This window comes from Pieris rapae, chromosome 18 (genome assembly GCF_905147795.1).
Source record: "Pieris rapae chromosome 18, ilPieRapa1.1, whole genome shotgun sequence".
Classification (NCBI taxonomy): Eukaryota; Metazoa; Arthropoda; class Insecta; order Lepidoptera; family Pieridae; genus Pieris; species Pieris rapae.
Window position 1 is genome coordinate 3,407,536 of NC_059526.1, and position 24,093 is coordinate 3,431,628.

The 24,093-nt window shown below is 32.0% G+C and overlaps 1 protein-coding gene across 1 annotated transcript; it reads right to left on the reverse strand.

Annotated features, from left to right (window-relative positions):
• Positions 1-1,262: 1,262 nt before the first annotated feature.
• LOC110999358 (sensory neuron membrane protein 2) lies at positions 1,263-20,513 on the reverse strand. Its single transcript, XM_022268373.2, has 10 exons — positions 20,246-20,513; positions 14,648-14,805; positions 11,904-12,048; positions 10,048-10,216; positions 8,390-8,481; positions 7,255-7,472; positions 6,321-6,446; positions 4,222-4,408; positions 2,994-3,119; positions 1,263-2,188 (listed from the first exon to the last, which is right to left on the reverse strand). The coding sequence occupies exons 1-10, from the start codon at positions 20,357-20,359 to the stop codon at positions 1,961-1,963; spliced, it is 1,563 nt and encodes a 520-aa protein (XP_022124065.2). The 5' UTR covers positions 20,360-20,513; the 3' UTR covers positions 1,263-1,960.
• Between the last annotated feature and the right edge of the window lie 3,580 nt (positions 20,514-24,093).

The following is a 24,093-nucleotide window of genomic DNA, read 5'->3' on the forward strand; positions in this document are numbered from 1 at the left end:
CACACCGTCACAAAAAAAACCGACACCGCACATCGTCACAAACAACCGACACCCTGAAGCATAGTCAACATTTAGATCTTTTTGTAATATTTAAATAAATTTTGTTTAATTAAATAATGCATTATAATAAAAATGTTCAATACCCTTTCTATTATATACCCATTTTCTATTGTTTCAGTCGTTTACAACGTAGAATAATATTTATAAAAAGATTTTATTCTTGTACGCCAATGAAGTATTACTTCTAAGGCGTGTACACACAGGTTTTTTTATGAAATGGTTTTAAATGAAACGTACATAAAGTACATTACATAAACAAATATAAATATCATTTTGGCGATTAAAACATTTTTGTTATATAATTAGTGTAAAATAACTAATTAGACTGAAGGGCAAAATTGTTTACGATTGTTTCACTGTTTAAATGTAATTATGGAAGACACAGTAACCACAAATTATGGCGGCACATTTTTCCAAATGTCTTAAACGTCATAATGTACCTACCACTGTTTTCGCGGAAATATGACGTTGGTGAAACACATATATTAATCTGACTCAGTATTTGTTTTTAAATTGTCGCATTAATGCGCGTGTTTTATGATTATTACCTAGCCTACCCTACACTATCTTTATAGTTGTTAATATCTATTTCAGGAAAGTAAGTTTACGTGTACTGATATTGTGCACAAAATAATTTCTGTTAAATAAAACATCTTCGTCTCTTACATATATACGTCTTACAAATTATATTATACAAATATAATAAATTGTTTTACAAAAATTCCTAAAAATATTATACCCAGTCATTATCACCAAAGGAAGTCAAATATTGCAACTAAGTATTGTCAGTAACAGTTGTGAGTGTTTTACGACTTTGTTCACCGGGTAAGGCATGTATGTATTGAAGATATTCGAACATGTTACAACTTACTTGCTATACAAATTAAGTTGATTTTATAAATAGAGAAAATTAGCCATAGTCAGGCTGCCGTTGAAACTCCAGGACGCATGGATATTCCTACGAAAATTATTTTCTACCTAATTGATATTTCCTCGTACGGCTAAGATACCAAGGAATCACATGGATTACAGAGAGAAGCACCTTAATCAATAATCACAATCTCAATCAAATCACATTCCATTAATTAAATTCAGATATGGCCAGTTTTAGGACTCTTACACTTACTTTAAACATATTCGAAGTTCATTTTTTTATTGATGAAAAATAATTTTAATTAATAAAATAAAAATATAAGTTGATTCTCGTAAACTTTTATTAATATATCACGTAAACATATAAACTTACACAATTGTACCTTATTTTCTACAATAAATTTTACGGATCAAAAATTAAAGGGTATTTACAAATAATAATGTTACATTCACAGCAATCTAAACAAAAATATATATACAGGTAATAACATTATATAATTTAAAATAAACAATATAAAGATATTAACAATTCATAATATCAGTTCCCCACCCTTTCGCTAAAAAATAGCCCATTTTCATTTTAATAAATTGTTATCGATGTTCGCAAAAAATAAAGTCATACTTTAAGAAATTAACTCAATTTTTTTATGCATATTATATATCTACGTCAATATTTAAAAAAATATGATGGTCTCTACAGACATAAATTTGGATGAGTAGAAAGCAACAAAATAGCGCAGAATAAGATAAATATGTAAATGCCGTATGACTTTCATTTGTCCAATGCTAGTATAAGATTGTTTATAGACATTGAAACGATACTGAGATTCCTGCTAACTAGTATTGACTATTTTTAATTGTTAAAGCTAACACACATATACAAGTAGTACCGTTGACATATTAATAAATATAACAGCATAATTGAAATGACTGTAGGCTCCTAAAAAACAAAATAACCCACACGAAATAATCTCTAATATTCAATAAGTGTATATTCAAATGACTGTTCCTAGTGGGTCATTATAATCTAATTTCGTCCTTTATTAATATCCAAACGATTTCCAGCGTTTAATACAAAATTATTCGTTCGGGGCCACACGGCTACAGCGCCTGATCGTACGACGCAGACCGCTGAACCAACACACATAAATGCTGCGATGACTACAATTAACCACCTCGCTGCCTCCACATAGCCTATAGTTGTATGTGCATCGCGTAAATCCTTCACAATATCGTCTGGTAACTTGTCTACACCCTGAAAGCATATAAACGGTTTACTTGTGTACCCTAAAATAAAATATTGTGATAAATAAGCGACCGCCGACGCGAGTGTGTATAGCCCGTAACCCGACTGAAAACGGACAGATATATTTAGTTAAGACAACTAAACGAACGAACTACGACTGCAAGCTGACACGTTTTTTTTATCCTAGTAAGCCTACCTTCCCCGGCTACTTTATCACCGGGGCGACGACTTAGCTATCCATCCTTTCCTTTCTTCCATTCATCCTCTAAATAAAAATACAAACAGTTTTTTATTTATAGTAATACTTATGTGCAGAAATTTGCCTTTAGGGGGCTGGGAGTTAACATGTCTATGGTTTAACTATACACAAAGTTATAATAGGCATTTCTTTATAGAAAGAAACATAAGAAAGCCAACAGTTTTAAAGAACTGATTTTATTTTAGTTTAGTTATTATACTATGCCTGAAATACTTTTCGTGAAAGAATCTTTTTCGGAGTTAAATTCATTGTTTAGTTTTTTCTTAGTTTATAATTACAATACTTATGTAAAGTTTTGATAGAATTTTCCTACATAAAAAAGCCTGTATAATAATATTCGCTTGACATAGGATTTATTACCAAGGAAAATTAAGATAGTTATTTTTAATATACTATACAAATTGCGTGCTTTTCAAGAAAATAATACTGATTAACATAAATTTGACATGTAAAAATGACAATTGACGTTTCTTTGAACAATAATAATAAACATCAAATATTGGTAAAACTATAAAACAGTTTATAAATTACTATCATAATTTACAATATACGTACTTCTTCAACCCAAAGTAGAGGAAATAGGCCAGTCTTAACAGTTGCCAACTGGGGCACATTAGGAATATTCCTTAATTCTACATTGAACTGGATCCTTTGTATTCCACTTAGCATGGCTCCTGTAGCCTGAAAAGGATAAAAAAAAAATATTAAAAATGTATTGTTTAGTTAGTTCGCCGTTATATGACGAAAAAGTATCATTTAGAATTTTTAGGCGACAAATGTGGTAAAAGATGGAAAGGTCACACATGGAGACGATGCTTGAATTTTTCTTAATAATGACTTAAAATGGATCACCTTCATTATATCGTAACTACAAAATATAAAAGTTCAAGGTGCAGTCAGCTTTGTCAGTAAAATGTATATATTTTCGTATTTTGTTAATGTTACAACCTACTTACTATAACCATAATTGTCTATTCTCTATTATTTATTATCTTTTATCGATCCGAAGTGGTGGAGGCCTGATGACCTGTAACACAGGTGCTCAACCTTTAGCAGGCATCAGCCTCACATAAACAATAACTATCCCTCAAAAGCAGAATGACAACTATTTACATACATTAATAAATAGTTGTAACTTACACATGTATGAAGTTTTGTGAGAAAATAAAGAAAGATTAATATTAGCTTTACTACCTTTTGTTTAAAGTTACCTACTAAAACTCTAAATTATTTATTCATATAGGTACTCTTATGAACGTGAAAAACGAAATCTATATAAAATTGTTCCAATTTTACTGTCAGTTCTCAAATCAAGGGCGTAGAAAGGAAGATTGGGATGAAAACTCTTCGCCACTGTTTTATATTTTTGATGATGTTATATAATAAACTATCAGCCAAGAACTAATTTCCGTATACGAATTGAAGCAAGAAGGTCCCGGGTCTGAGTTTACGTAATGTTTATGCTTGGTCGATTACATTGACAAAAACCCATCTCATTCTGAGTTTTAAGCATCACAGTTACTGTTTAAGTAGGTTAACAGTTTATACTTGTACTCGTACGATTTTGCAATAGTCACTTTCAATGAGATAACTATTTAGAAAAGAATATATAAAACGTTACACTGTTTATTTTTACGTGTTGTACATATTTTACTTGTAAAACGTGAGATTCTCAACCCGGAAATCTTGCTTTGGAATTCTGGTTTTGATAATTATGTTTATAAAAATAATAAACATTTTTTTTAAAGTACACTTCTAAAATTTGTGATTTGGAATTACTTACAGGGTCAATGTATATATAACTTGTATGTGATTCACGATCCGGGCTGATTCCACCACCGAAGTAGCCCAGTAGTTCATCAGAAGCGAGGTAGAAATGCGGTAAAGAGATAATTGCGGGGGCACCCTGACATGGCATTACATTAAATGTCCCCATAAGCAGACAACCGTCATGATTGCTACTCCAATTCCTGTAAAGTAAATAGTTATAGAGTTTAAAGCGAAATATACATTTAATTAAATTAGAATATATCGTTTTAATTTAAACTGGTGTATACAAATACATGTATGTAATAGAAAAATACAAGATTTAAAGGTCCCAACATCATCATCATCCAACCAAATGGTTTAATAAATCAAAGAACTTAAATGAAATATAAAAGAATACATTCTATAAAATTTCATGTAAATTTATAATTTCAGCTATTTAATAAAAGGACTGTAACGATCGAGCTTCGCAAACTTGTTGTTTTCTTGCTAAAAGGGTGAAAGTTAACGACGCATATTTTAAATCTTCGCAGAATAAATTTTCTCCTATGGTATTTTGAGCGCTATTTTTATTACTCACACAGAAGTCTTTTATTCGATATTGGTTTGATGTTTATGATAAGCAACATTACGCATAAGGTCCATCAAAATGTAAACAAAACCTATTTTATAGTTATGTTTAATATTCGTACGTCAATACGATAATAAAACGTCTTTTTAACCAGCTACGGATTTAATCAATGCGCGCAATTCAAAATTCAAATAAATTTTATTCGAAAGCCGTATTAATAGCTATTGTTTTAGTCGATTTGTTTAACGCCATGGATAAACTGAATATCAGTTTGAGTTCCAACGTTAAAATACCGCTGTGCAAACAACATGGAACATTACAAATGTTAATTAACTATGTGCACTGGCCCAGCACTGCTTACATAAACACGGCGCATTATTCGTTAGATCGATTTAAATGTGCAAATTTTGAGTTGAACGAGCCTCACCATCGGCTGTTAACCATTGTTGACGACGACGTAGTTGAAGGCATAGTGAAAGTGAATCCAAATCAACCATCCCCTAAACTTGCTTCGGGCCTAGGAGTGAATGTTAAAAAAACAAACAAAAAAGATAAAAAGACTGCGTTGAAGTATTACTTAATCGGCATACTTAGGGAATTCTATAAATAATTTTGAATAGAAAACATATGTTAAGAAGCCTTTCGTTGGCGTCTTCGGAACTAAACAGAAGCACAAACACCAGACAACAATATATCGACAACAATGTTGTTTACTACTTTCATAAGTACTTACTTAGAAAGTCGAGACTTTCCAGCTGTTCGTTCAGGCCGCAGTGTCTGACAAATACTCAATAAATTTTCCAGACAACTTTGCAAAAAATACATATACTATATTCAAATAAGTCTTACGCAATATTATCACAATAATTTAATAGTATACATTCTATTAATGGAGATTTTGATTACTCATAAAAATAAAATAACATAGGTTAAAGGACATTAAGTGTAAATACGAAGGAGAATGAAACAAATAAATAAAACAAACGAATTTGTTTGGGAAGAATCTGAAATGTCTCCTGGAGGCATGATCCAAGTGACAAAACTCCTTCTTTCTCAAGAAAATTGCCACCTCTATTCTTCCCGAGGGATTAATTGCAATCAATGTGAAATCTCACCAAAACAAAAAGTCATTTGTTTAGTATGTACTTTTCACGTGAGTTTTTTTTAATTAAGGGTAAAAAGTCTACTGATTAGTTAGTGCTTCTAAGAAAAGGTTCTAATCCCGGATGGCCAATACAAAATGAAAATAAATCAGTGGCGCTACAACCTCCTTAGGTCTTGGCCTCAGATTTCTGAATCTGTTTCATGATTATTTTTAAATCTAATAGGCAAGTAGCTCGAAACTGAAACGGGCACTTTCGTGTGTTGTTTCATTTTTTTTTAAATGAATAAGTTGATGGTTGTTAATGTTCTGTGCCTGTCAATCATTTCGCGCTAAAATATAGTGAACTTATGGTCGAGCTAATTAAATTTAATAAAATTTGTGAAAGCAGAAAAGCTCTCGTATTGCAGCAGAAAAAATAGTATTTTATATTTCTATTTACCTTTTGCAGAAGCATTTATTATCTGGATTGGCACTTTTAGAAGCTAGCATTGATGAATCTACTTCATAGTAGTATGCGCTCATGTTCATAAAAGCACGTTGTCCGACTACGGACACGTAAATTGATCTGAAAATTTTTATAAAGTTATTTAGTTAATTAATATTTTTTTGTCACCCATATTGGTGCGTTGAAGCACTTTTTTTAAGGCTGCATGCAAAAGATCTTTTACTACGCTTTATGATTAAAAATATTTGGATAAAAAGTACAGCATCTTAATATATGAATATAGTTTATTGTGTTAAGTTAGTAATATTACCTTTTTTAAAGCTAAAATAATAATCTTTATATATGTCAAAACAGCGTAGCTAACCAGTATTAGTATAAAATTCAGCGTGAGAGTATTTAATGATAGGAAGAATTTTTCAATAACTAACGATCAAATATCTCAAAGATATGAAAAGGAAATCAAACTTTCCGGATGTTAGATTAATATATAAGTAACCACTTCCCCGGATAATGTTAGCTTTTAAGTTTGCATCTTTTAAAACTCATATTTCTAAAATTATTGTTATATACACAAAATAATTAAAATATTGTGTACATTTTGTAGAACACTGCATTAAATAATACGGATTTTTGTACCGAAATCCTGTACTGACTATATTTCTATGGTAAATTGATGGAATATATTTCTATGGTAAATTGATGGAATATTCTGTATGTAGGTTGGCAGAATTTAGTGTTATATATGTCACAGCCAACTAGCTTAATTAGGCGTTCAATAAACAGACTAGCCTTTTAACTAAAGGCGCCGTTTAACTAGCGGCCTGAAAGATGTTCAACCACTTGAAGTGACCGCATAGCGATTCGTATAACATTTTTAAAAATCAGCCACCGGAGAGGAAACAAAAGTAATAATTAGGGATAAAAATACCTGCAAATTTGTGGCTCGAAGTAATACAATCTACTCGGCACATTGTTTTCGTTTATCGGTGGATAGATGGAGCCATCTGAGCCATTTATCATCCCACAGTAGTCATCCATCCATTGGTCCATTGATTGTTTGTCCTGGTATGAGACGATATGCCCAAGTTCGTTTATGTTCTCCGTGCCTCGGACCATTTCGTATGGGCCCGATTCTGTTCTGTTTAACTAAAATGAGATTTATGAAAAATAGGTTCGCTAACCCGAGATTTTAAGAAAGCTTTTCGAATTTGTTACGATTTATGATACTCGATACATCTTAAAAATGCTTTTTAGTATTCGATGTCAGCCCAATTTATTATATTCGCATATACATTTGTCACAGCTGTATTTTAATAGCAAAGTTCCTAGAATAATTTAAATACCTCTACAATTAGGTACGATTATAATCTCATCAGACAATACATAATAATAACGGAACTGTAGAATTGACCTCCAAAGTTCTCTCAATGCAACAATTGTGAATAAAATGTGCATCTTCTAAACTTTTAATCATAGTGATTACAGACTAACGTAATGTTATTAAATGCCGCAAAGTTAATTCAGATTATCAATGATAAACTAATTAACAGTATTAGAAGCTGATTAGTTAATCCAATATGATACCGTGACCAAGTCACGAGAGCTTCAGCACATCGCAGTGTCAGATTTACATCGTCATTTGAATTATTTCTTTGGTACTCCTTGATAGTATCTCTGCATTGAAAATATTGAACTAAGTTCGTGAGTAAAAATTCAAAATCATAATAACAGGTGTCTATCCCTAGTATTCCCTGTAATCATGGAAACCTTAAAATGGTCACTAGCTTTTTTTTAGAGCGCATCGTGCAATCAGTCTTCTGACTATATGCAGATGAGTTGTAGGAGGATTTGCGGTTGGAGATATTCCTCATATCTCCCATATTAATATTAGCTCAGGCAATGTTGCTGTTACAGGGCTCTGCGTCTTTTGAGACGGTTTATACATATGGTTATACATATAATTAAACATAAATAAAACGTTGCCTTCTTGTTGGTATGTTCTGTAATTTTTTGATTTCAGAGAGCGCTATTTATGGTTAAAAATGTATTTTTTACATACGTACATGATCGAATAGGGAGAAATAAAATCCATTCTCTTCTTTTGCTGGTCTCATTACTTGAGGTGTGTCTGCTTTGATTTTTCCGCATATTAAAGCTGAAATGATAAATCACAAAAATATCAATATATAATTTATGTAGGTAAATAAATGTACACTACAACAGTATAAAATATGATTCTAAATTAACATTTACTGCCAGTTCTCAAATCAGGGGCGCAAAACGAGATGAACAATCGTTCCGTAATGGAAAATGTCTTTTTTTCGCGCCTGATTCTCCTCATTTAAATACAAGTTGGAAGATTTTAAAGAAAATTTGAGTTTTTTGATATATATATATAAAACATCGAATGATATTTCTAAGCGAGTAAAGTAGGAAAATTAAGTTTTGGTGCAGGCCATGTATATCATTGTGTGTGAATTGTCTTAGGTGTCCTGGCTAGGATTTTGAATCGATGGCATTACCTATTAGACTAAATAAGGTAGGTTCCGTTCCTCTATATATCCACTTGGTAGGCTGGTAACCTATTACCATAAGACTTCTATTGTCCTATTATAGGCACCCTTACATAAAGATGGTCAATACTTGAAGTATGTAAACTATTTACGATTCTTAATCTACATAGATTCTAACTTGTTTGAGAATACTTATTCTAGAAGTTTATCTACTCTACAAGATATATGACAGAGCTATTAAATGCGTTTCAAGTTTATCACCTATTCGATACGCGGTGCGAGTTTATTGGAAAAGGATAATCGTTAGTAACACGCGATTGCCGAAGCATCTTAGGATTTCTATAGACAATGGGATGTACACGTAAGGAACGAAGTTTTTGATCTAAATGCAATAAAGGAGAATAAGTATACTTTCGTATTTGAAGAACGTGTCGGATGTGTCTGAATTGACAATAAAATTCTATTTGTCATTCATTCCACACAGAGAAGTGTTAACAAAACTGCGTTCATTCTATCTTGGCTTTAGATTATTTTAAGCCTGGATCTGTCTTGTATTACTACTTATATAGGATTAGAGCAGTGTTTTCCTAGTGATTTCAGCGTTCAACTCTCATCTCTGAGTCGTAGGTTCGATCCCCGGATATGGACCAATGGACTTTATTTCTATTTGCGCATTTAACATTCGCTCGAACGCTATAGGAAATCATCGTGCGGAAACTGACATGTCTTAGATCCAAAAAGTGAACGGTGTGTCAGAGGTGTGATCACCAAATTGCCTATTAGATTTCAAAATGATCATGAAACAGATTCAGAAATCTGAGCTTAACCTAAAGAGATTGTGTCCCTGATTTATTTTTATACGATCCAAAATTGAGACTTAAACTATGATTTCCGTATGGCAATAATATTGCATTTCCCACACAAATCATGCTAAGTGATATATCTCTGACCTATACACATGTGTACAATTTTGTATTCTTTGTCGTCTTACCTTTAAATCTAAGAAAAATCTTATAGTTAAACAACAATAAAAAGGCTTTTAACTCTCGCGTTTTTTACTGAATCCAAATTAGTCAGGTACTACAACACTGGCTAAATATCAATCAATTAGTAACGTACATGACCTGAGTTCTAGAAATGTTCAGACGCATGATATTTGTATCATGCAGCATGCCCAACTGATATTTAGATTTACTACTATTGCTCACCTATAGCGGATTGATTTAGTGAGCAATTTAAAAACATTCCATCGAAGAAAAGATCCCTTGCCTTGATCTTTATGAATGGTGTTCCATCAGTGCTAAAGAAGCCAGACATCGCGTCATTCAGCATCGGCAAAATTCCTGGCATCAGGTCATGTGCTGTTAGAATAGCATTCTGAAATAATATTTGAATTGTGTAATTATTAAAACAATAATAAACTTGTAATAATGTTGATAATTTTAAAACAGACTATTAATTGTAATTTTGCTATTATTTGTTTTAGCTGTTTTGCCTATTTTTATCAATAAAAATTTCTACATAATTTGTTTTGAAATGTTTATTTTGGAAATTATTATAATTAATGGTTATAGACAGCAATGGAGAGTCCGTTTCATCTTCATGCCTAGCGTTCTACGGCAACGCGCTATATCAGTCTCAGTCTAACAGTTGTCGTTGCGAAGAACCACATGATGGCTTACGGACGTTCAAGAGCATACCACAATTTTAAAGGCTAACGAGGCTAACACACACAGACTTATCGAGTCATACTACACCTAGGAAGATGGTGGTGGGTAGTTAGAAAGACCCAAAGAACATTCATGGTTGAGGTTATATATTATTACTGTGTTTGTCTTTCACATGTTAGTCACACAAAAAAATCATACAATAGACAACTTAGCATTTTTATATGTTCAACAATATTAATTTGCATTGGCAATTAAGATAAATTATTCATAGGATATAAGGTAAATAATGTGGGAAAATCAGATACAAAGAGTTATTATTCATTACGTAATTTAGGAAAACCTTGGGCACGTCTAATCAATAAAAATTTTGAATTTGTAAAAAACAAATGAAGATCACAAGAATTCAAATTTGGAAATCAAATTCCCGATCGCATTCAACTGTTACGTGGCGAGATTTAACATGATTGATTCATGTTACTTAACGCTGCCGCTTTTGTCTATTGGCTCCCAATAGAATTGAAATTTGAAATTCCTGAAGTGATTCATATAAATTATGCCAGTGGTGCTACAAATCAAAAATAATTTATTCGTATAGGTAACATAATGTACACTTATGAACGTCAAAAAAAAGAAATATACATTAAATGATTCAAATTTTACATTTACTACCAAACTCAAATCAAGGGCGTAAAACGGATGAGAAGAACTGGCAATAAACTCTCCGCCACTTTTTATTCGCCAAGTTTTTTTTACACAATGTTTGTAAGGAGCAGCAACCATTATACCATGTTCCATATGACATCTTGAGTAATAAAGAATAATAAAATAAAAACAAGTTGTAAAGGCCACAGATTTCTTTATTAATTTCGTGTTAATTTGTTTTTTCTAGGTCCAAGGCTTGCCGGCTTCCTTCTGAATACGGCCGACTGTTAAATACGCTCAACTCAAGTGTGAGAGGAAACCACTAGGTCTACATTGCTCTATATATTGTATATAAGTTATATATTCAAAGATAGGGAATCTACTTTTATAAACAACATTTATATCTAAATTTATTCAAATTTTTCGTAAATTCCTCGTCGTCTATTCATAAATTCGCGAATCGTGTCAACATACTGTCAAGATCGTTAGGCGTGTCATAGACATCGCAAAGATTGGTTGTCATTCCTATCTAGATATTGGTTACGAAAATATTAATAAAAATGTATATCAATCTTCGATGCGTGTGAGTTAAATAAAGAATTAATCCAAAAAACTGGCATTATATCTAAAACAGTAATTAAAATTATTCGTTAATGTCACGATAAAATATTGAAGTATAAAATTTTACAATCATGTGAAAATGTGAGAAATTCACAGAAATTGTTCGGAATTTGTTGTTGTAATAAACTCACCATATAAGAAAAGTTTATAACTGTGACTTCTTCGTCCTCAGAAAGAGACCCTGACGCTTCTTGGTCATACACAAACGATTTCTTCAAGGTGTACTTGATGGTATCGTTCTTACCGTATCCCAGAATAGTCCGTTCGCGATATTCCCTTTAAAAAACAGAAATGTTTGAATTAAACACTCGTATAATAAATCTTATCAATAATCATTTTTTTTAGTTGTTCTTATGACTTTGACATGGGGAGAAATTAGCTGTGCCAAAAATAAATTTAGAACTGTTTCGGAAAAACACCTTTTGTTTTACCAACAATTAAAAGAGCTTCCGACTAGTCTTTAAAAAGCGACTTAGTGCATTACTTTTGGAAAAAATGTACTATTCAATAAATTATTATTTGTGTGAGACATTGTAATTTATACAAATTTAATAAAGTATGATATATACGATACAGATAATATAAGAATTGACTCTCACTAATAATGTAAAATGTAAATTAAGATAAATTTGCACACCACTGTGTGTTGTAAAATATGCGAACGACTTACGATTGTACCACTTGTATTATTATTTGATAAATAACATTAGGTGGAATGAAAACATTTATAATAAAGTAGAGCTAAGCTAGATTTACCCCCAATCTTATTACAATTATGTAATTTTACATGGCTGGCTTTTTACAGCTTGCGGTACCATTTCTCTTTAGATTTTATTCTTTACAGCGGTCTCTTTGTTTCTGTAACTACTTATTAAATTTACTTGCAGCTAAATTGTATTTAATAAATAATCTTTTTACATTTCTTTTGTTTTAATCCAGTAAAGTAGGACATTAAATTAAGAAACAGAAAGTGCCTTATATTTTTATTATGTCAATCCTTTTATTTTAGCCAAAATATAACGAATAAGAAAATTACATCTTTTTGACAAAAAAAAAAAATGTGTGCGTCTTGATGTTAAGTGATACCGCCGCCCATGGTCACGTTGCTGACTTTACTATCATGACGTCATATCTTGGAAGGCGCTTACAAAGTTAGTCTGACCTCTAAGCATATTTACTTTAGAACTTAGACAACTTCTATTTTTAACTTCTCTATTTTTTTTTCACTGAAATTTCCTAAATTCCATGGCAGAAAACCTTTATATAAAGTCGTAAAAAATATATTCTTTATTGATTAAGTATTTAACACTATAAATAGTACAGTAATTATCATACAATAGGTACAATAATTATCACGTAAAACAAGATTTTTTAGATTTGTATTGTCTTCTGTAAGATGCTGTATTCATTAAGAAAATTAATAGTTTCGCTTAGTTGAAATATGCTCTCATAGGCGATTTCCATTTAAAGTTTGCTGAATTCTTAATGTTGTAATTACCAATTTTAAGGAATGTTAAAATAGTGTAGGCTTAGTGGCGACCGTCATCCTTGAGGTCGTGAGATCGAATAACTACTATACACCTGTAGAATTTTATGTGGACAATTAGCATTTGCTCTTACGGAGCATTAAAAAAATAAAAAACGTGTGGCACTCGGGGACTGCCGGGGTAATGCTATTGCATAGCATTTTTTATCAACTTATGCAATTATTGTTTATTTTTTATTTATGTAGTATTTTATTTCTTTGATATTAATTCAATCTACCACTCTAACACTCTACTACACTCTAACACGTACCGGCTGCACCGGCCGCGCTTACGCTATCACCGATCTCGTCAGAGATATGTGAATACGCAGTATGCGTTCTGTCCCACTCTAACGCACCTGCACTAAGGCTCTCGGCTCAGGCCAGACTGACGTGAGACGCACTATGCGTTCTGTCCCGCTCTAACGCGTATTGGTCGTACCTATATTACGTCATCGCGTGTACCTAACACGCGACGCTTTTATGTACAATACGGAATTTCTTGATTCGGTCGCTGCGCTCAAAACCCGCGATAAAATCTATGCAATATCTTTAAAGTAAAACAATCCATGACATTTGTGGAACCAGCAGCCCACTGAAGTATTTCCGAACAAATTCGACTAAGGGTCCTTCAAGAAAAGAGCGTACTAATTCTTAAAAGGCCAGCACTCGCGAGCCCTCTTGCATTGAAAGTAGTTTCACCATTATAAGAAAATTAGATTACAACTGATACATAACAATAGAACCATTAAATTATTTAAGAGATAGTTTACAACTAAAACTGATATATAACAATAGAACCATTAAATTATTTAAGAGTTTTAACTGAATACAGATTTCCGCAAAAAAAAAAGATTCGCCACCCGAAATTATTAATTAAATTTGTAGCTTATCTCGAATATCCGTAAACATTAATACAATTTATTTAAAGAATATCTTAGCAAAAAATTCCCAATTAAGTATAAATGGAAAATATTTATCAAATTTATAAGAAGATATTACGCGTTTAATATAATGTTTCGAGTGTGTCGTTATTTCGTCTTCCATAACATGTTGAATAAATTTTATAAAAAAACGCGTTACGCAAGTCAGGCGAACATGTTTACGACTTTCATACCCGGCGCGTGTTACTGGAGAGGCTAGTAATAATTTGATTACACAGGTGTCCCATAAATCAACATCTAAGGCAGTACCCACCCTATCACTCGATTTCGGCTTGACGTTGATCTATGAGGCACAAGAAAGATAAACAATGCAATTGAACTCTCTTAACTAACAATGTATAAATACTTTTGATTTCTCTGCAAAAATATGTTCTAAATGCCATCATGAATAATATATTCTTCTTACTTGTATACAAAAGGTCCAACTTCCTGGAGCACAGGCTTCTTTCCAGCCATGATGGCATCAACGTTGGTAACGTTAAACACGTAGACTTTGAAAAACAGCGGAAATGGAATTTTGCGCCATTTCTCAAACGTCATCGAGTCGTTATCCAGTTGTACGCTCTGAAATAAAGATAATAATTGTTTTTGGCATAAAATATTCAAAGAAAAATATTAAGTTGAACAACAAAAAATAAACACAAACATTTAAATAAAAATAACCAACTCAGCTAAGCTAAGTAAATATTTTGTTTTTTAACTGCGATCATCTGACGAGTTCATGAATCTTATGTCCATATTCAAATTTATATGTCATATACAAAAGTGTCGGTATTCGATTGCAACTATTTTTTTTTAACTTTTAAAACTCATTTCCATTTCACAACCCACAATTAATATGAGTACTATTTGTAATAATAAATATATAATAATAAGGATAATTTAATAATCCTCTTTATAGCTGTCAAGGTTAAATGTAAATAAATAAAAATAGTTATTTATTTTAGTAATCATAAATGAAAGGTAACTTTGGTATAAACTGTTAGTCTAATTCCTTAAAGATATACCGTCATAGTCAGAATGTGTTGTCACTATTATTACTTACAATGACACTAGATGCATAAAATGAATGTGTTATTTTATTATTACCAATGTTACTAATACGCGGGTAACACTGAAAATGATTAGAACTGGCCAGTTACAAACATTGCTATTGAAAACTGTTTTTGAATTTTAATTTTAGAACTCTTTGGTAACCTAATGAGGTTATAATTAAACAATTCAATAAAAAAAAACAACAACAAATGACAAATTACGATTTACGAGCCCTGAAGATGCGGTGAAAGCGTACGAAAATGCCATAGAAGAGACCCCTAAGAAAAAATGGGCTGGTTCCATCGAACGCGAATAGCGACATTATGTGGAAAGGAACTGAGATTAACTGAGAAAAACAATAAAACTATTGGCAACTTTCTACATTAGGCCATAACTACATATTTGAGCTTCAATATTTTATCGTTCTTGAAATATGGCTTCACAGATTAGTAAAACGTTTAATCATTATATTAATAGATTATAACTACGTATGTATTATATTAGTTAGTAACAGTTTGGTTGAGGTTGTTTTAGTGGGTTATTGTTCATCCAATATTCAGTCTATAAATAGCTGAGATATTTGTGTGGGTCAAAACACATAATAGCCCAGTCATATTAGGGCTTTCACCTCGGAATGAAAGATAATAAGCTGCAAATTGGTATGAACCTTTGTTTTGTCATTCTAAATGTTGTCTCAAAAGTCACAATCGTTATCGTGTCCGCGTCTCAAGATATTCAAGGTCAAAGGTCACAAAAATCGGTTTTTCGCGAATATCTGGCTTCCTATCGGTTAAATGAGATTTGCATTTATTATAAAAGTTGTAGGCTATAAAATTCCCTACAACTTTTGTTAAAACTTTTTTTTCATACGACCAACCGTTTTGAAGGTAGAGCGCGAAGTGCACATCGTACAGTCATATACGGCCTAATGCAAGGTCAAGCGTGAGTTATGGTTATCAGTACGTTATAAAGTCAATTATTTACAATAATTATAATTATTAAACAATGCCTATTATTTATGTACTAACTATTAATTATTTATATTTAATTAAAGTAAGTAACTTGATTATTTATATATAATTATTCATATTTAACTATTTAAGTATAAAATATTATTAATTCTGGATTATATATTTTAGTTTTATTTTAAGTTAAAATGATAGTAAGAGTATATATTTTACACATATTTTGATTTATTATTAAATACGGCATAATATACATTTATCAAAATGTGAGTTCAAATATCAAAAGTATCTTTGTTGATTTTAATTGTAATGAAATTGGAAATGGAAGCTAATTATCTTCTTCTTCTTCGTCTTCTTCTTCTTCTTGTCGCTCAAAAATGTTCGATTCATTGTCATCATCCTCATTATCTGTCATGTCCATCTCCAAACCTTCCAGAATATCGGGATCATATGTATTTTCTTCATCGGGATTACTTGGATACAGTGAAGCGTTGAGGCAAGCTTGTCCGTTGCACTGGCCGCAAGCTAAAGAACATTGTAGCCCTGATTTTCTGCATCCACAGCGGGAACCACAACCATTTTTGCAATTGCAAAATATTACGTTTAGTAGTTCGGCTGGTGCTGGAGGTAATAACGTTCGTATGGGCTCCAGGATTTCATTTTCAAGCATCCAGCCCCATTCTTGAGGTTCTAAGTCCTTCCCTAACCACGTTAGAATCTGGTAGTAGACACGTTTCATGTGTTGATGAGCTGCTACACTTGTTGGTGGAAGTGTTGACAGTTGTACAGGTTTATGACTGTACGATGTGCACTTCGCGCTCTACCTTCAAAACGGTTGGTCGTATGAAAAAAAAGTTTTAACAAAAGTTGTAGGGAATTTTATAGCCTACAACTTTTATAATAAATGCAAATCTCATTTAACCGATAGGAAGCCAGATATTCGCGAAAAACCGATTTTTGTGACCTTTGACCTTGAATATCTTGAGACGCGGACACGATAACGATTGTGACTTTTGAGACAACATTTAGAATGACAAAACAAAGGTTCATACCAATTTGCAGCTTATTATCTTTCATTCCGAGGTTGACCCCTTTTCTTACCTAATATGACTGGGCTATATAACGTCCAATTGCGAACAAAACATAACTATGCAATGTTAGCAAGTGATGATGGCGGAAGTCCAATTTCCAATGTATACTCGTAATAAAATTTTAATTATAATTCAAATTAAGAATTTTTATTCACCCCAACATGAAACTATGTAACATATGTTCCTTGCTTTAGGGACAACTGTTTAAATCTTTTGATTAAGTAGTCCTACAATGTTTTATTACATACTTTAAAAAAAAAAATAAAAAAATAAAATACGTTTATTTTGGAACATAAGATCTTCTAGGTATCACTTATTCCACGTCAATCAATTAGAACTTGTAGGCACCCCTACTCATCGGCAAAGACAGAGGGTGTAGGCCGAGAGAAAAAGCCGGCGTAAAAAACTCTAGGTACTCTTTTAAAAAAGCAAATCATCAAACAATAAATAATAATAAACCAGACAGTTAACTCTATTAATGTCTAAGTCTCAGAATTAATGAAGTAAAAGTTTTTTGCACATTATGTTTATAATCTAAATCGAATATCATCTGTAGTATAAAAACAAAAAATATATAAAATATAACACAATCATTTAAATTTGGTTATAATAACCAAATTGGCCACTAATTTGATCAATTCAACTAATTACTTATATCGAGTTTATACTTGGAAATTGGCTACAATTTTTTCTCATGATGCGTTTGTTGTAATTGAAAGCTTTTAGATTCGACAAAAGTGTTAACGAAAGGAATTGCTTTTGTTTGCTATCTAGAGCTTTTAGAAGCCCATTACAAGGGGTAAACCAAATATTTTATATTTTCAGTACAAGCAAAACTTACTTGAATTCCTCCTAAACGGCTTCATCGATTTACACCGTATGCCGCTGGTAAAATATAACTTTGTATAAACAACGAACGAACGAACGAATAAACGATTAAAATCAGTATTACACAGTATTATTGATTTTATTCGTTCGAAGTTCGAATTTCAAACAATATTTATATTTTTGAATAAAAAGAACATTAATAATTTGCAAAAATATAATTTGAATACAGAATAACAATTTCCATACTGAAAATTTATTCAACTTCATATTAATATATTTATTTCATAGAAAAAACGTATAATGATACCCACTGAGGAATAAGGAAGTCGTTAAATTAAATTAAATTACTTCGTAAGATAAGCTGTTTTTCTTCTAGTGACTAAATTAGTCGTTGGTAAGGACATAATGTTCTACAGTCCATGAAGCCAAGAACATTTGAACATTGCGCACAAATACAGATAAAAACCGAGACACATGTCATGTAAAATAAACGAAGGATTCAGGAGTGTTTTAGCTATATTAAACTAATATAAAAACACGAATTAATTCCACCTTAATTATTTCTAAGGACGATCGGCGATCACCTTGAATATTTAAACTAAATAAGTTAGACCTTTCAGGGTTTATACCAGACATTTTTATATACAATTTCGGTGAAGTTGTTTCATTATTCCTTACTTTCTTGTAACCTAGGGTGGTACGTGGTACGAAAATCATATGTAAATCGGGTTTTCGTTATTGGCAGTTGTGGAGTATCGCTGCCTCGCCTGATCGTTCGTTAACAATAGCTGTGATGTGTTTTAGTTAAGTGGTATTCAGACTCGGGATTTATTATAAGTTTTTTCTTTTATATTTATAGAGGTTAATAACGAAGCAGTGTTGGCTTCAACGTGCGACTCTCATACCTGAGGTCGTAGGTTCGATCCACGGCTGTGCATCAATGGAGTTTCTTTCTATGTGTGCATTTAACATTTGCTCGAACGGTGAAGGAAAACATCGTGAGGAAACCGACATGTCCCAAAAAGTCGACGGCGTGTGTCAGGCACAGGAGGCTGATCACCTACTTGCCTATTAGATTTAAAAACGATCATGATATAGATTCAGAAATCTGAGGCCAAGAGGTTGCAGTGCCACTGTTTTTTTTTAATGACGCTGAGATGTTGAGACCCATCATTGTCTTAATTTGGCCGTGGCGATATACGTCAACTTCTCCTGACATCTCCTGAATAGTATCGTCAAAATGGTAGGGTGGAGTCCCTACCATTCAGTTCTTCCCTGGCAATGTGGTAGTTGTAGCTAAGAACCCTTTTGTAAATATTAGTTGAATATTGACTTATTAGAGTCCGGATGGTTGCCATGCAGATATTGCTTGAAAGCGATAAGGTTGCTTTCCGTTTTATTTGATTATTTTACAAATTCAAACAGCGCGTTAGACAAATTAAAAAAGGCATTAAAAATGCATGTTAGGGTGAACATAGTAGACTAAAATTGGGACGGCTAGTGGCGACGTGTATCTCCCTCGTATATAGATATTACGTTCCTCATGTAATATGTATATACGAGGAATACATTTTTGTAATGAGAAATAAATTTTTTCTGTATTAGTGTAATAAGGTAAGTGTAATAAATAAAATATTTTTTACAATCTTGTCGAATTCGCTTCTTCCGGGGAGAATTCAATGGATATTGTTCTCTATTATGTAGCTTCAGTGTGGTCAGTTTCAGATAGCAGGAGGGTGACATTTCCTTTCTGGATATTTATAAGAGACTGTTCAACCAACAATGTGCAGAACGTATTTATTTGTAAAGGATATACTATCGTGAGAACAACCTAGAAATAATATTATTGACCCCATTTCGATTGTCACGTCATGCCATTTACCATCAACTATTGCTATCTCTAACCAAGGTTGAGCATTATATTTCCATTGACTTTACTATTTTAATAACCACGTTTATATATTTGGATATTTACAAATTAATGCTTTGAATTCTTATCAGCGCAATTAACAGTACATGGTATGTAAAATAATTAAAACATATTGTTGTATATTTTGAGGTAAACATTAAACAGATTTTACAAACCTTTTGGATCTGCTGTTTCAGGATTTTCGGGAAGCCCCACGCAGCTAGCAACACTGATATTATCAATGCACATATTGACAGTCCAAATAACATTTTTGCATTTTTACCCAACATTTTTCACTTTTACGCACAGATTTGTAAGTTTCCGACGTGGTTCAAATTATTTGAAATAATAATTAAATTCTTGTTAATTTTAAACGGACCGTCCTCAGTGGCTACGTAAACAATAATACAGCCTGCGCCGGCGCACATGTGTAATACTTTTCACTATAAGAACACAACGCCTGACTGAAGATATGACGTAATTTTATTGCCTTTTTTGTGCTATAACAGTTTTAGTTAATTTAATATTTTGCGCTTATCGTTACTAGTTGTATCTCGTGGTTGTCAAATACTCATTATATAAACTTATGATCAAATAAATACATTATTATTACTAAAATGCGTTAATTTGGTTGTAGCACGATGTCTTTAGATTGTTTAATACAAAAAAGCTACTTATAAGAATTAAAATAAATAAATTGCGGTATTTTCATATGTAATTTTGTTTTTTAAATATTAATTATTATTAATTATATTAACTCTATTCAAAAACAAAAAGTTTTTGAGACACGTGCCATGGGCCAAAAATTAAATCTACATTAAAGAAAGTTTTACAGTATTTTGTTATAAACATGACATTACTTCGAGTATACGAAAAATCTTTTTAAACGGTGTAATACTAAAGAAAAGAACAAAGTTTTCGCCATTATAGAGATAAAAATTATAAAAAGACACATTCATGTACATACATCGCGGTGAACAGAACTTAAATAAAAATGATTATAGTGGACCGAGCCGATCTAAAATGTCACATAGGCAGAAATATTGTCGACCGCTATGTGTACTTAGGACCACAAATCTGCAATCAATCAGCTCCGGAATAAAAAGAGAATTGGTATGGCGAAAGATGGTGTGACACGTTTAGACAACATATAGAAAAGGGGAGGAATTGGTATCGAAACCAAAATAAGACTGATCTATGCCCTTCTATTTCCTATCTTCCTGTATAGATACGTGAAAGAATCAAACCCGAGCAAGGCAAAGGATTGACGCTTTCGAAATGTGGTGCTGGAGATGTTTAGAACGGCATGGACCTGTAAACGCACCAATATATCGAAATATCCGTGAACTGGGGTCAACGCGGGTCCAGCGTTCCCGGTACCCATGTTGACCATGTTGCTGTAATGGGCTAGAAAGTTGGAGCTTCGAGAGAAGTGATTTATACCACATTCAATAGAAGATTTTTGCTATATTCAAACTAACCACTAGCGCCTACCCCTGCAGACACAAATGCCTATAACCATTTATGCGTAATGCAAACAAGAAGGTCAGCTGAGCGATCACGACTTATGTACTAACAATCGCTTATCAGCTAATAATGACTGCTGTATGCGATTAACGCGTTTTCAAAAAATCTAAGAACACATGTTCATTGCATATATTTTGTGATCAAATATACAACATTCTATTGTTAGGATTAAAGTTTATAATCCCATTCTCTTATTCTTTAAGATAACATCTATTAAGATAATGGAACAATGATATGAAAATCTCGTCTGTTATGTATGCATCAATTCGCATTATTTACATTGTTCTGAAAGTAAAGTAATACATATTTATGAAGGTCATATTTTTAATTGTTTTAATATTATATATAGTAATTGTAGTCAAGATGTTTAAGTATATATTAAAAGAAACGTGTGGCACTCGGGGACTGCCGCGATAAAGCTATTGCATAGTATTTTTTATCAACCTATGCAATTATAATTTTATTGTTTATTTATTTTTTATTTATGCAGAATTTTTTTTTTTTGCCATTAATTCAATCTACCAGACTCAGACTAACAAGCCTATATAGTCTGTCTCGTGTCTAAAAAGTATCACCGCTGTGCCGGTCGGAGTGGGGGGTGTTAGGTTTTTTTCGTTACGGAATTTCTGGATTCGGTCCCCACGCTCAAGGCCCGCGATAAAATCTATGCAATAGCTTAAAATATTTTTAAATTTTTTGGTTATATAAAAATATTATTGGTTATTACGGTATGATATCGGAATAGTAATGGCAGCACCCATATTGGCTCATTTAACATTTGTCCAAAACTTATTAGACTTTGATATACGACCCGTAGATCTCGCTAAAGAAATTCAGAAACGTTTTTGTATGAATTATGTCTCTCGTTTGTCAAAATTCACCGCCAGATTTCTAAAAACGGTCAAAAACTTAGGCTAAGTATACGCGAAGTGATAAAAATCAGCGACTCGAGATTAAATTGCGAATCTGCGAGAGACTTTTTTATGCAACAACAAAAACGCATACATTGATGTATGTTCATTACAATTTGTCAACAAAACAAATGTTTAAAACAATATTTTACAGTTCTAAATAAAGAACTACTTTTGAAGTTTAAATTAGTTTCATGAAAGTTCTACAGTCCTGAAGAGTCAGATTATATTAATGTTTAAACATGTTTTTTCAATTAAGAGAAAAAAGTTATTAAAAAAGTTTTCTTTGTAATACCAAAAATAGTTGCAGACTTCGCGAAGTATTTCTAATTACGATTGTGTAAACTTTGCTTAGTTCTGACTTCGACTACTTTACAATAACATCTCTGAATCTCAACGCGAATATGAAACCTTAATATTCAGTGTAGCTGTCATTATTAATGGTGAGTTTGCAATAGAACGACTTCGTACACACCCTACAACAGTAATAACATACAATTGTGATTCGATCATAAGGTCAGTTAATTATCATCGGAATTATTAAAGCACGTTTGATAGAAAAATGCGGTAGGTTTTCTTAATTGGAATGACTTGAATTATTATATTGCTGAGAATTTATTATGGATATAAAGTTTATTAAATACTCTAGTTTGATGACGTTACCAAAAAGTAGTATGCGATGAGATAGAGATACCTAAGTCTCTGAATCTTACCCCCATTATGGCTCCCCTACTTCAGGTTTAATAATAAGTAGTAATGCGAATCGTAACATGTTCTTAAATATGAATAATGCTTTAATCAAAGGAAACTATATCTATAAAAAGATATGCAAAATATACCTACGTCGAAAAAACAATGTGATAAATGGTAATTGCGTCACACTCACTTTTTATTGATCAGCCCTTGTTTTGTGTATTATATGGAAGTCAAATTTAGCGCTAACATTCGACTCTGAATTCTATACTTCTGAAAGTGAATCAGCAGACTCGAAGTCAATTTTACAGTTTTGTGAATAGCAGAAGATGGATAATGAATCGATTGCTACATAGAGTGGAATTTGACGAGCAAGATATACAGGATTTGGGAGAAGTTATGACTAAAACTTTGTATATAATTTGATTTTCTTATTATATAGGTTTAATATTAATTAAATGCGACGTTGCCGCACTTCTTAAATGAGAACGTTATGTTTTTGAATATTAGTTCTAAGTTGCAAGGAATTAATTATAAGAACTGAAAATTATTTGATGTAACAAAATTGAGTATAAAAAAGAAGGATCCTTTTCATATAATGTATTTATATAAAATAAGGCGGGCAAAAAAAAACCATAAAAAGCTAAGCTAGTAAAATCATGTATTATTAACGCTATAAAAACTATATTATGTATAATTTAAACAGTTTTATGTATAATTTACTTATATTTTAATAAATTAAAAACCCAATCCTAGGTGTTTTCCGGCATACGAATATTAGCGCGGCAGGTAGGGCTTAGCATGATAAATAAACATATCTAAAACTATTAAATAAAAAAACAGTAAGTCTTACTTTTTTACCCCGTCTTTTGTTCTTCTCTAATAAATATTTT

Excerpts from the sequence above, each read along its gene's own strand:
- LOC110999358 (XM_022268373.2), bottom strand. The coding sequence starts at position 20,359 with ATGTTGGGTAAAAATGCAAAAATGTTATTTGGACTGTCAATATGTGCA. Across the intron at positions 7,473-8,389 it reads ATTTCTCCCTATTCGATCAT|TTAAACAGAACAGAATCGGG; the intron begins GTACGTATGTAA and ends ATCTCATTTTAG. Across the intron at positions 3,120-4,221 it reads GTTATATATACATTGACCCT|GCTACAGGAGCCATGCTAAG; the intron begins GTAAGTAATTCC and ends TATCCTTTTCAG.